At 41.7% G+C, this 14,772-nt stretch overlaps 1 protein-coding gene across 4 annotated transcripts in view; it reads right to left on the bottom strand.

The window, feature by feature from the left end:
• Positions 1–11,526, bottom strand: part of ZNF292 (zinc finger protein 292) — a 73,699-nt gene extending 62,173 nt beyond the window's left edge. For all 4 annotated transcript variants that reach the window (XR_006413858.1, XR_006413857.1, XM_044421695.1 and 1 more), the window contains exon 1: positions 11,177–11,526. Coding sequence is in view for 2 of the 4 variants with exons in the window: in XM_044421695.1 (XP_044277630.1) it covers positions 11,177–11,350 (174 nt within the window). In the remaining 2 variants the exon portion in view is untranslated. The remainder of the gene's footprint in view (positions 1–11,176) is intronic.
• Positions 11,527–14,772: the final 3,246 nt, after the last annotated feature.

Genomic DNA, 14,772 nt, shown 5'->3' with positions numbered 1-14,772 from the left:
AATCCAGCTTTCCCCATCTCTTCCATTGCAGTCTCCCTCTAAATATTGACCCAACAAGGTCCCCAAGGTTACAGAACAAATTTTGAAAGCATACAGGAGGAACAAAGTGGCAGCAAATCACTTCCACCCTTTTCCATTGATGGATGCTATTCTGTTGGCATTGTTAAATGAATACCATCCTAGGTTTTTGTGACTTAATGTAGCATTACCAAATACAGATTCAGAGTGTGTACTCAGTCATGTGTGTCCCAAGGACTTTGAGTACATTTTGATATGACATGTACCTCTATCACTGACCAAAGGATGATGTTGCATGGATGTCCTTTCATTCATACAAAAAAACAAAACAAACAAAAAACAAACAAACAAAGCAAAACAAAACAAAAACAGAAAGGAAAGAAGAATTACATTCACAAATATATGCTAGCAATGTAAAGATATATTTAGTCCCAGTAATCATTTTCTCATTGTGGTGAAGGGCTACGTGTTCAGAAAAGTTAGATATAGAAATTCCCCTTTTTGGGTTGTGGGGGAGAGGGGAGATGTCTGTTGTGCCATCATGGAAAACATAGCAGTAAACTGAATAGGAACAGAGAAGGTGAAAGGAAATCCCCTTCTAAATTGAAGGTTTGAGGAACTCCTAGCCTGTGGGTCAAAGTTCCCACCAGGTTGTCCATCCAGACTACTGGGCTCCAGGAAAGGTTCTTCTCCCTCCCAGTTGCTGTACTTAATAAGGACTAGAAAGGAGGAAAATCCCTGCCATTGCTTCCTATCAGCACACTACTCCCCCTCCCAACTGCATCCTTGACTGAAGCGCAGGCTGGAAGAGTGCTTCTCTACCTGTTGCCTCAGCCAGGGCTACACACAAGCTTTGCCAGGCCAGAGAAAGCTAGTACAGTGAAACTGGAGCTCAGCCAGAGCTTTGGCTGGAGAACAAATGGTATCAGGGAGCTTCTGATATCACTGAGCCCATCTGACACATTCCTTATTCCTGTTCTATAATTCACAGTACTGTATCTAAATTGATATATGAACAAAGACAAGCCCATTTATACAAGTCTTCCATAGTTTTTCCATTGTTAACAGCAACATGATCAGAAACCAGGAATAGATTTCAATTACATATAACAGCCATCTCAAAATGTTAAGAACTGAAAGAGTTATTAGGTATCAAAAACTATCAATGGAACTGGTCATTAATGTAACAGTAACATACTTTCGAATTTCTTTCGAGAAAGCAAAATGGCTGTCTGAGGAAGGTTTACAAATATCTGAGGAAAGAAGGGAAGTGAAAGTGCTACAGTCAATATGCCAGCAAATTTGCAAAACTCAACAGTGGCCACAGGATTGGAAAAGGGCAGTTTACATTCCAATCCCAAAGAAGGGCAATGCCAAAGAATGTTCAAACTGTCGCACCATTGCACTCATTTCACATGCTAGCAAGTGATGCTCAAAATCCTACAAGCTAGGCTCCAGCAGTATGTGGACCGAGAACTACCAGAAGTACAGGCAGGATTTCGAAGAGGGAGAGGAACTAGAGATCAAATTGCCAACATACGCTGGATCATGGAGAAAGCTAGGGAGTTCCAGAAAAGCATCTACTTCTGCTTCATTGACTATGCTAAAGCCTTTGATTGTGTGGATCACAACAAATTGTGGCAAGTTCTTAAGGAGATGGGAGTACCTGACCATCCTATTTGTCTCTTGAGAAACCTATATGCAGGTCAAGAAGCAACAATAAGAACTGGGCATGGAACCACTGATTGGTTCAAAATTGAGAAAGGAGTTCAGCAAGGCTGTATACTGTTGCCCTGCCTATGCAGAGCACAACATGAGAAAGGCAGGGCTAGATGAATCACCAGTTGGAATTAAGATTGCTGGGAGAAATATCAACAACCTCAGATATGCCGATGATACCACTCTCATGGCAGAAAGTGAAGAGGAACAAAAGAGCCTCTTGATGTGGGTGGAGGAGGAGAGTGCAAAAGTTGGCTTGAAACTCAACATTAAGAAAACTAAGATCATTGCATCCAGTCCTCTCACTTCCTGGCAAATAGATGGGGAAGAAATGGAGGTAGTGACAGATTTTATTTTCCTGGGCTCCAAGATCACTGCAGATGCGGACTGCAGCCAAGAAATTAAAAGATACTTGCTCCTGGGGAGGAAAGCTATGGCAAATCTAGATAGCATACTAAAAAGCAGAGACATCACCTTGCCAACAAAAGTGTGTATAGTCAAGGCTATGGTTTTCCCAGTTGCAATATATGGCTGTGAAAGCTGGACCATAAGGAAGGCTGAGCGCCGAAGAATTGAGGCCTTTGAATTGTGGTGCTGGCGGAGATTCCTGCAAATCCCTTGGACCGCAAGGTGATCAAACTGGTCAGTCCTAGAGGAGATCAACCCTGACTGCTCTCTAGAAGGCCAGATCCTGAAGATGAAACTCAAATACTTTGGCCACCTAATGAGAAGGAAGTACTCCCTAGAGAAGAGTCTAATGCTGGGAACAATAGATGGCAAAAGAAGAAGGGGACGGCAGAGGATGAGGTGGCTCGATGGAGTCACTGAAGCAGTTGGAATGAGCTTGAGTGGACTCCGGGGGACGGTGGAGGACAGGCAGGCCTGGAGTAGCAACAACAGCATACTTTCCTAAAAGGACACAAACTTATCCACGAGAAGGAAAGCTATATTGAAGTAAGTTCGCTTGATCTAAATTATGTTAAAAATACAAGCACTAATAAAATCAGATGTTGCACTTCAAGTGAAGCGTTTTGCCTTGTATGAGGACAGTGAACAAAGTACCTTAGGAGGTACAACTGCCAACAGTGTGTTACTCTGAAGAAAAACCTGAAGGTTTTTTTATGTAACCTGTCTTGAGATTTTGTAATAATTAGAAGGTATGTAAGAAATTTTAAATTAAATAAATACTCATTTTCTTCTTTATCAAATGTTTTCATATTCTTGGCACTTATGTTAATACATTACCATTTCAAATAAGGACAAGTTTTCTCCTATTGTACAGAAGGAGAAAACTCCTCCATGCAGTATCCAAGCACCACTTGCATGGCTGACACTAATGCACCCTCGATGTATAGTGTCTGATGACCGATTCCAAATAGGAAGGATGTTGTTGAACAAACCATGCATATCTTCCAAATGTAGAGAGGTTCTCAAGACTAAATTATTTACAAAGATTTCACTTCAGCAGAGGATTACAAGTAGTCAGTTTCACATCCAGTGAATAAGGGATCCCATTTCTACCCTAAATCACCTAAGCAATGTGAAAGCCCAGAAACATTTAGGGGAAAAAATGTGCCCTCTCCATCTTTTGGGTTTTAAAAAAAATTATTTCTGGATTATGGAATTATCTGGACCCATTTCAGTCCAGCTTCAGACCCGGGTATGGTACTGAATCTGCCTTGGTCGCCCTGTATGATGACCTGTGCAGGGAGATCGACAGGAGGAGTGCATCCCTGTTGGTCCTCCTGGACCTCTCAGTGGCTTTCGATACCATCGACCATGGTATCCTTCTGGGTAGGCTGGCAGGACTGGGAGTAGGAGGCACTGCTTGGCAGTGGTTCCGCTCCTACCTCGACGGCTGATTCCAGGTGGTGGTGCTCGGGGACTTTGGCTCTGCCCCCATGGCAGTTATGCCATGGAATACTGCTTGGTTCTATTTTGTCCCCCTTGCCATTTAATATCTACATGAAACCACTGGGAGAGGTCATCAGGAGGTTTGGGCTGTGGAATCATCAGTATGCTGATGACACCCAGCTCTACCTGTCTTTTTCAACCGATCCAGGTGAGGCAGTGGCTGTACTGAACTGGTGCCTGGCCGAGGTAATGGGCTGGATGAGGGCCAATAAACTGAAACTTAATCCAGACAAGATGGAGGTCCTGTTGGTGGGTGGATTGAGCCCCTGGGTAGGTGATTTGGACCTTGCCCTGAATGGGGTTGCACTCCCTCTAAAACAGGGATCTCAAACTCATGGCCTGCGGGCCAATTGCTGGGACAGGTGGGGCATGGGGGAGGGGCCCTGCGGCCTTCAAAGCGCCGGCGGCACCTGGGCTGGCCTCCGGGAGCGACGCGGGATGAGCGGCCCACCACCACCGCGGCAGTGGAATACTTGATGCAGCCCAGCCTCTACTTCCAGCGGCCCCCAGGTAAGTTGAGTTTGAGACCCCTGCTCTAAAGGACAGGGTCCGCAGCTTGGGAGTGCTCCTTGACCCAGAGCTGTTCCTGGAAGCTCAAGTGACTGTGGTGGCGAGGAGCGCTTTCCTTCAGCTTCAGTTAATCCATCAGCTGCGTCCCTACCTGGAGGACGATTGCCTAGCGACAGTGACACATGCATTGGTTACTTCCCGGTTGGATTTCTGTAACACGCTGCCCTTTAAGACAGTCCGGATACCTCAGATGGTGCAAAATAGAGCAGCCAGGTTGCTGACGAGGACTGGGCGTTATTATCATATAACCCCAGTCCTCTATCAGCTTCACTGGCTTCCCATCGAAGTCCGGGATCAATTCAAGGTGCTGGTTATTACCTATAAAGCCCTTAACGGCTTGGGACCTGGATACCTGAAGGAACGCCTTCTTCCATATTTGCCCTCCCACCTCCTGAGATCGGCAGCAGAGGCTCTCCTCCGGGAACCCTCCGTGAAAGATATTAGGAGGCAAAGTACCCAGAGGAGGGCGTTCTCTGCGGTGGCACCCCGCCTATAGAATGCACTCCCCAGAGGTCTGCCTGGTGCCATCATTATTTGTTTTTCGGCACCAGGTTAAGACCTTTTTATTCCAGCAATATTTTAATAACTTTTAATATTGGTTTATATGATTTTAACTGCAGCCAGTGTGGATCTGTAATTCATTTGTGTTATGTTTTATATTATTTTATTTATGTAAGCCATCCTGAGGCTTTCACGACACGACAGCATATAAATATTCTAAATAAATAAATAAATAAATAAATAAATAAATAAATTTCTCTTAAAGAATGATTACAATGTTTCACACAAGCTGTTCATACCCAGCCGTGGTTCTCTCAAATGATTTCTAAAAAACAATGCAATAAAAGTTATATAGAAAGACTAGAGATCTGGAAATAATAAAGCTAAAGATTTTTTAATCTTGCTGTAAGATTTCCAGCATACTTATTTCTTCTGATTAAAACTATTGACCTGATGTAACCTTTACTAATGACATTTAAGGATGTTCCATGTCCCATGCAGTTTTCCAAGTAATTCAAGTCACCATAACATGGAATAAAGTGTACATTTTTAGTTTCAGATTGTTCTCCAGGGTGTTGTGGTTCTGGGTGTGTTCTGAGTAAAAGCTACAGCAGTCAATATATGCAGTTCTAGTTCTAAAACCCAATGTGTGAAAGGAACACGACAGGTTACTCTACTTCTGTCAGCAGACACAAAAATATATGGATTATCCTATTAAGTCTTCTTTCTTTAAAATTAACTTTGAGACTTGAGTCTATGTAGCTCATTGCCATAGTCTTTACTAAAGTTTCCACTTAGTTCTCACTCCTAGAGCTTTTATCTGATGCCACCAAAATTAATTCTATTTAAAAGAAACACACAAAAACTGGTTCCTATGACACCACCATTAGAGGCAACCTTGCAAAATTAACAAAATATAAATGTGTATTAATGGAAATTACTTACAAACAACTTAACTCTTCAAATAATAGGTTGAGACTGATTAAACATTCTTAAATTAAGTATACTTGCCTACCAGTCTTCTCCAGCTAAATAAAATCTTTAGTGTTTCCATTAAATCAAATTTCCCTCAGCTCCACCCCAGAAACATCAACAGGTTTAGTAATCTTCCTTACAAATAGGAAGTGATGCTACACACCAGTTTTCCTTCTCCTCCAATTCTCCCTACTTCAGATGTTTCAGTGACTACCTGCGATAAATCAGAAACCTACAAGGGATCTTATAATGTTGGTTTCCTCATAAAATGACATTAAATGTATTACATGTGTGTATGAACACACACAAACAGACACAATAGATATCCATTTGCATAGTATTCTGAGATAATTACAAATTTACTGAATTAGCTTTTCAATGTTTTTAATTTTAATAATTTCTGAGCAAACCAAATTATGCATACTGTCTTTCATTTAGCTAAAGAAGCCCTTTTCTAGCCTGGTGCCCTACAACTCCCACCACTCCTGACTATTGGCCATGACTCCTGGGGCTAATGAGAGCTACAGACTAAAATGGTACCATGTTGGAAAGCATGTCCTAAAACAACAAAAGTGACTTCAGCTCTGTAAAAAGAGAAGGAAAAAAGAGAGCCTTTTGGGAAGTGTTTGACGTTTTCTGAAAAAACTCCAAGAAAAACTTCCCCCTGCCAAGGCTTCAAAATTTATCAAAATTATGTACTTTTATCAACACATCAGGGTATGAGATAACAATATGTACTGAAGCCTCTGTAGCATCCATTTGGAAAATTAGTTTTTGTTGGATGAGATGCACTCTCAAGTCAAGAATGGTCTTTCTGATAGATGAATATAAAATACACTATTGCTTAGGTTGAATGGGGGATTTCAATTATCATTCCCAATAGAAGTATGATAGAAACCATCTTACATCTATACAAAGAAAACTCATATAAACATTTCATTGATATTGTAACCCCAACCAGACCTTCTAAGAACTCTGGGGACACAGTTGCTGCACAAGCAACTAGTCTAAAAATGGACATGAGAGGGATTTATTTTATAAAAACTGCAAATCTGTTGTGCTTGGGAAGCCAAATTCCTCTTGTAATGCATGAAAGGATTCACCCTTCTTATCCATAAGCTAGTGAGGTGTCCAGATCTTTCATAAGGTCTCCTTATTTATTATAAAATCAGTATGCCCTAAAGTCAGTCTGACATGGGCATACAGCTCAGCTCTGATTCCAACAAGCACCTTCCAGGCAAACTGAGCAGTGTGAACAGTAAACATTTTGTAACTAGGGGCCCCTAGATAGGTTAATTCAAGCACCTGCAACCTAGTAATCGGGGTCAGGTAAAATATTTTTAGTTCAGTCCAAGTAAGAAATGAGGGTTTGGTTATGTCACTCTATTCATCTAGCTTCTTGTCCTTCACTGGTTCTCTCTTATCTCACATGCTTTAAAATTAACATTTTAAAGTAGAATAAGCAATCATAATGACTTAATATGGAAATTATTTCTTGCAGTTCAAGTTTTCATAACTCTATTGTTTATATTCTCAAGCATCATTATGAAGAAATGACATGCGGGGGGGGGGGAATAAACTCAACACACATTCCCTTGACATAAAAATATGCAGCTTTGTCAAGCTCCTTACAGTGTTTTGGGTGTGAAAATGTTTAACATCATTTTGGTTTAATATATTCAACTTGTTTATGGTGGCCAGAATCCTAAGTTTGCTTGTGCTGGTAAACATGCTTTCTGAAGAGAGTTCTACTCATGAACACTCCCATTAGCTGAAAAGAAGTGGGAAAGAGATGAATTTCAGCTTCTTATACCTCCAAAATTCTGCTCCAAAGGACTGAGGGATCCTAGATCTCAGCCCCATTAATAACAGAAGGGATCTTTCTATTTACAAATGATTAGTTAGATCCAAGCTGTAACCTGCCATATTTAAGTCAACTTGAGCAAAGGTTTGCTCGTAAGGCCATGGTTAGTTTATATAAAACCTTGTAATGATTTTAAGAATGCATGAGATGAAGCTTTCAACTGCTTTTTTGATGGAGCTACAGATGTGTGCTAGGACTCTAACTCAAAAGAAGAAATGTCATTGTATATCCTCTTTCTCTCTTGCTCCCTCACACACACAAAGTTCAAATCTCAGTTAAAACTTATGACCAATAAGCACTTATTTTATACATCTTATCTGAGCAATGCCATATCTTCTGTTCACCTTAGCTTATATGAGTCCTCAGTTGATAGCGTTTCCCTCTGTACGATATCACAAAAGACAACACAGCTTTATGATAGTTATCATTTACCTTGATATGTGAACCTAATATCCTAGAAAAGTAGCAGACAATTTGCCCATGTATACTTGCTACTCCCACTATTCACATTGGGCTAGATAGACCCCTGATCCAAGGATTTATATTTAATATTATGATTCATCACAAACCATTGTTGACAAAGAATCCTAATGTGAATTAACTGTTCTTTCTGTCTCCACCAATGCCAGACAAAGCCAAAGTTTATGACTGTTGTGCTAGTGAGAAATTGTGAGAAGAGGTGAGAAGCTACCTGGTACCATGCAACCTTGAGATTGACTTCTAATTTGCAGGGAGTCAGTGCTGAGTCTGCACTGACTCTAATATAAACAAAAGTGTTGCCTTGAAATTGTTCCTATTATTCTACCTCTAAAGAAAGAAACCAGATTTTGACCTAGAAAGAGTAAGAAAAGATGCAAACGGTGCCATAATCCTATTGATAGTGCGGATTTCTTCTCAGTACATGTACTTAGAAACAGAAAGCTGTATATCAGATCAGACCATTAGTCCATCTAGTTTGGAATTGCCTACATAAGAAAGTTTTACGATCATAGAGAGAAGCCTTTTGTCCATACACACAAGTCCTTTGTTATATAAGCATACCAAAGAATCTCTAATTAACCACAGTTGCCCACTTTATTTGAATTATTCTGAAACTAGCAGGTATACTTTCCCAAGTCAGGCTATCACAGTTTTAAGTTCATGTAATATCCTGGCTGGTCCTAAAGCTGGTTACCAATTTCCCAGTTTGTCCAAAACAGGAAGCTATGGTTAATTATAGGTTTTCAGTGTTTTTTTTCTTTGACCACCAACAGGAGAGCAAAGCACTCCTTGCTATATGTTTATCAAGCTGAGAATAATTGTTTGAACACAGCTACTGACTGGCAGTGACTCTCCAGGAATCTTTCCCAGTCCCACTTGGAAATGCCAAGGATTAAGTCCAGGAACGTTTGCATTCAAATCATGCTCTACCAATGTGCTATAGCAGTTCATGATAAGAACCAAGCTAAATATTCTCTTTCAGATACAATATATGGCATACTGCAGCACCTATCAATAAACATTTTGTAACAGGATGAAGCATCCTTAAACATTAACCCAAACGCACTTGAAACTTTTTTCTTTTAATGACAACAGACCTGTAGTTGTACTTGTTAACTGGTATTCATCTAGTTAATGGCCTTTTAATCTTCACACACCAGTGGAATCAACCAAGACAGCATACTGCCTGATACGCATTAAATCTATAATCCATATATTGTCCTTAGGACACCTTTAGAAAAAGCTTTAAGCATTCTTATTCCCCCCCCCAACAGACTCATAGATACATTTCTGTTTCAATTATGTTATCACCCATCCAGATTTTGATCCAAATATACATTTTGGACTAGATGCATTTCAAAAATTAGTTTCCTCTACTAACAAAGTAAGTGCTGCTCTACAATGTGAATTAAAAAATAAACACTAATGCTCTCAATTCTCATTTAAAAGGATAGGCACTTTAAAATAACAACATCCGCAGCTGAAGTAGAGATTTGTGTTGCCTCCTAGATTACAATTTTGATTGCCATTTTCTAGATTAAAGAAGTCACACTACAATACTTTATAAACCTAAAATCTACTAATTCTTTGAAACCATGCTGTTCAACTGCCTTTATACTACTTGTGCTGCATAGTGATGAATATCTCACACTTTTACAATGTTCCTACTCTGCGTTTCAAAAATTCTCAATTCTAAAGCAGAAATGTAAAATGGAACTAGAAAGCAAAATATGGTCATATTCCACCATTTGTGCAATGCAGAGAGTAAGTATTTTAGCCTTCACAAATACGTGATGAGTTGATAATTCAACTTTCATAGCCATCATCTGCTCAATTTTATGTTTGTGCTATTTTCCATTATAAAGGTTCAGAAACACAGTCTACCTGAGTATTTCTGACATTATCTGGAACCATTTAATATAAGTATAATACCATATCCCCTAATGAAAGTGGTTTTAAAAACTCTATGTTTAAATTTATCAGTAAAACAAGATCTTGAAAGATTGCTAGAATATATGTTAAACAATAAACAGATATTGTCAAAAGTGGGGCTCTGTCACCAAGGTTTCTTTTAGTACTTCCTTAATTTCAAGCACAGATGTTCTTCATATCACTATTACCTTGCCTCTTTTGACAGTTTTGTAAACTAGTTTAGCACAATATGAACAGTTGGAATTCTTGCACTATTTAAGAGAGCTAGTTGTGACTGGAAGTTAAAACACCCATCTGCAAGCAACACATCTACACTGGTGGAAAGAGAAAGTAGTGTGCATACTGAGCAAGTGCTACAAATACCATGCATGGATCTGTTTCGTTTAGATTGTAAAGTGAGAGGAACTATCACTAGCAGACAATCCAACAATCAAGTAAGGTCATTTAATTCAATTCAGAAGATTCAAGGACAATTTGAGACGTCCTATAATGAAAACAATAGGGAGCCCAACCTGATTACTGAACTGACTCTTCCTATGCCGTTCTATGGAGGATATGCAAGGACTCTCAGGGCAGTCATTAACCTACCCTATTATAGGGCATCCAGATGCCTGCTCCTCCTCAGTGCAAAGGGGCAGCTAATAACGACATCAGGAGAAAGAAGAGTAAGACCTTGTTCTCTCACCTGAGGCGCACGTCTCTGAGATACAATGGGGTGGGTGAGAAGCCCGCATCCAGGACCTCTCCCAACTCCTCCTCCAGGGAATAAGCAACCCTCCCCTCCCTCCTCCTCCCCTCCCCTCCCCTCCTTCACGCTTCTGCTATTTCTGGGCCAGAGATACGAGCTCGCGGCCGCCATCGGCAGACAAAGGCCCCTCCAGAGCCGAGGCGGCACCAGCACAACAAAGGGGCAGAGTCAAGAAGAGAGCGCGAGAGAGCCCAGGGCGGCTGGGAGCGGGGAAGTGACGGGGAAGGCGGGGGGACCGCTCTCGGGTGTGGGGAGGGGATCCCGGGCCCGTGAGAAGCTCCCTCCCGGCGTAGGGGGGCGGGCCACCCGCCTCCTCTGCTCCGAGCCAGTTTCAATGAGCGGCGGCGGCGGCAGGAGCGCGGCCCAGTTACTAACACCTTCCTCTCCTCTCCCCGAGCTAGGGGTGGGGGTGCGTGGGGAGCTCCCTCCTCAAGAGCGACCAGGCCCGTCCTGACCTGGCAAAGGTGCTGACAGTACTCGGTAGCCGCTTCCACGGCCGGCTCGTCGCTTTCCCTCAGCGCCGTCTCTAGCTCCAGCAGCCGCTCTTTCAAGCTCCGCATATCCGGGAAGCCGCTCTCGCTGCCAACGCCGAGGCTGCCGCTGTCCTGCTCGGCCTCCTCGTCCGCCATCTTCGCACCCAGCTCCGTCGCGTACGCAGCCCCCCTCCTCCCCCCCACTATTCCTCCGGAACGGCCCACCTCCCCTCCCGCACGCCCCGTACGGGTCACGTGATTACACAATGCCACGTTCCGGGGAGGGGAACGTCACGTGTGGGACCAGGGAGGAGAGTTCGAAAAGACAGTTCGCTCGCTCTCCCCCACTACGCTCCCTTTCCGCGGAGGGGCGGGGCGGCGCTTCCTAGCGCGGTCACGTGCTTGAGCCAGCGCGCGCCGACTGGCACTTGCCGCCGCATGACGTGCTGCGAGGACTTTTGGCGGCAGAAAGTCGGGACCTTTCTTTTAAATAAGCGAAAGAAATAGAGCAGTGGGCGCATTAGGGTCGCGGCGGAGCGCCGTGGGAGATTCTCCTACGCATTTCCCCTGCAAGCAAAGTTTTACTGTTGCAACTTATTTTCCGAAATACACGGGCAACTCCCCCCCCGCCCCCGCTGCGCATTCCCTTGCGTTAACTGCGAAGACAGGTATTACAGGACTGGAATTAAGGTCCTGAACGTATTTGCATACTTTCTGTAATATAGAAAATGTAAATGAATAAATAACTTATTGATTTGAGCAATAAATATATTATTTAAAAATCCCTAGAAACAGTAAAGGTATCTCTGCTGGTCCATGAGGGAAATAGTGAGATATTTAGTTTTTTATTATTAGGCTCACCCCAAGTCCCCTCAAGTTGTGCAAGCTTTTGAGTTTTGCAGAATGCTCTTTGGATGAGGAGTTCTGAAGAATACAAAAACATGCATAATTTTATGGAATTTGGTTGATCCTAATGAAATAGATAACTGTGGAATTTAGCTTTTATTTACTATTTTGAGAAATCTGAATATTTAAAAGGGAAAATTTAACCTCATCTAAGAAAGTGATTATGTGGAATTAAAATTCGAATTGTTTCTTCACAAGAATCAAAATAATTTGCACTGGGTGACAGGAAAATGATGCTTTTCTAAACTTCTTTTACCACCTTCTACAACCATTGTAAGATAAAAATTTGTTTTGAGCGTAAGATCCCCTGAATGAAGAAGTAATTGGTGGACACCCCATTAAGTCAGCAGAATTCTAGAAATACCACTGTCTTGCAGGTACATCCACAGAATTTCTTCAATACACATGCAGACCAGTGCTATCAAAGCTGTTCCACTGACCAAGATGTGGAACCAGTGTCTGTATAAAGGAATTTTACTAATTGCCTGGGAAACCGTGTGCCAATGTTCCTAACCAGTGTTCCTTATCTTAATGGCATTCCATTCTATAACAGTGCAATAGCATCCCCCTGCAGATGTAACTTATCACACACAGACATCCCATTCTGTTCATTACAAGTACAACTGCTTGTAATGAACATTGTGTACGTGGTCAACTACACGTTGCTCTTTGGAGCCTCCCTCCTAGGTGTAATACTATGTCAGCATATGGCCTAAAGCAAAGAGCCAACCAGCTGCTAAGGCGGCATAACTGGTCAATAGGGTTTGTCCTTGTAGGACATACCCTGAGTTTGGGTTTTGTCCTAGGAGAAAAACATACTCTGAAGTGATTTTTAGCCGCATGGATATAAAAGCTACTGATTCCCTTTGATCTATGAACCTCTTGGCTTTGGCTTGCTGATGTACCAGGTGAACCTCTCAGCTCTTGCCTTGTTGATATTCTCTTTATTTCCAGAATAAAGTCTTGCTTCTGTTGTTTGCTCATAAACTTTGGCTTCTGTATCTTGGAACAAGCAGCAGAAATGAACCCTTGCTTTTGCAGCAGATACACTGACAGGATTGCTGAAATTGGTGGAATGAACCTACACCAAGTAAATTCATTATTTCCTTAGAAAGTAACATCCATGTGAGTTCAGACAAGAATTCTGTGCACAACTTTACTCGTATTAACGTATTGCTCCAAAGTTCGCAATTTTGAAGTTGACAAATTTGTGTTTCATCAGTCTAAGATGAGGATTATGGACAGACTTGTTTTGACCAGCCAGACAAGTAATTATGTAGTATTGTTGCTGGATAATGCACATTTGCAGCATAGAAAAAAATAATTGTGTAAAGAGGTGATTACAATAAAAAAAACTTCATAGTTTTTAAAGGTCTAAGAAATAATGTTTCCATTTATTTATTCCATTTGTCTCAGTAGCACACGAAGAAGATTTCAGGGTTGGAAAAAGCAATATTTCAGGTACCTTATCCCCAGGATTCAAGGTTCTAAAAGTGAACACTGGCACTTTGAATTGTACCTTGAAACAGACTGGGAGGCACTGCACTTGATAAAGCACTGGTGAAGTATGATCAAAGATCAAATTTTTCCATTTTCTTGAAAAGGGGAGGAAAAGCTGCCCTACCACCCCTCCCTCCAGAAAAAACTATCTACCAGGGGATTCCACTTTGCCAACAAAGTGACAGGGGGCATGTTTCTCCTTGTCTGGTTGGTTTTTTGTCAGGTTTGTTTGTTTTGCCCATCCACTTAAACAGGAGAAAAAGATTCCTGTATACAGCAAGAGTCATGTGGTGACATCAGTGTAACCTAGCAGGCTCAATGGCATCTATGGATATCAAGCTGGGAGTCAGAATTATAAAGTATGTGGAAGGATCAGTTCCATTGGGTTCCTTCTTTCCCCAAGAGACACTTGACAGGAGGAAGTCAGCTGACACTCCAGATCGATTTGGCTGGCTCTCAGCTCTACATAAGTGGCTGGTGCCTGAATTTGCTTGTTTTCTTTTTTGCTCATCAGTTTTTCATTTCGTCTAATGACTTTTCCATCATTTTGTTTTTATGGATCATAAATGAGGTGTTTAGGGGAACCGTTTTGGCTGAAGAACAGGCTAAAAACGCTTTGAATAAAGCAGGCCAAACTTGGTACAAGTCAGTTGCTGTTACACTTGCCTGCCTCCCAGTTTTCCCCATGCATTCATCTTTCTCTATGTCCTGTTGCTCAACGGCCATTAAAAGTGAATTGTTGCATTCTAACCTAAAACATTGTCATGTCTCTCTATGATGCTGATGAATCCTCATGTTATCGTATGTGTTACTGTTACTAAGTTATGGAACACATGCCAGTTACAGTCAAGGGAAGATGATAAGAATGCGGGACCTACTTGGGTACACAAAATTATGATCATTTGAAAAGAGGAACTTTAAAAAGATGAACCTCCTGTATTTCATATGGACAATTTTCTCTTCAGTGTTAAAGCTGTCTAGACGGCTCTACTTAGGTAGGGCTTATATAATAGCATATTTCACAATATGGAAACTTCTCACAGAAAGTATAGGTGCCAGGTAAAAAAGATTCTGACCTAGGCTTACCTCTATAATGCCAGTTTTTTATGGAGGTTTTTTCTTTTTTTTTTAAATGAAGGATCAGTAAATCATGTGAACTCCCACCTGGGCTC

The sequence above is a fragment of the Varanus komodoensis genome, unplaced genomic scaffold (assembly GCF_004798865.1).
Source record: "Varanus komodoensis strain SLA01 unplaced genomic scaffold, ASM479886v1 scaffold12, whole genome shotgun sequence".
Lineage (NCBI taxonomy): Eukaryota > Metazoa > Chordata > Lepidosauria > Squamata > Varanidae > Varanus > Varanus komodoensis.
The sequence above is the reverse complement of the archived record's forward strand: the minus strand, read 5'-3'. Positions and strand labels throughout refer to the sequence as shown.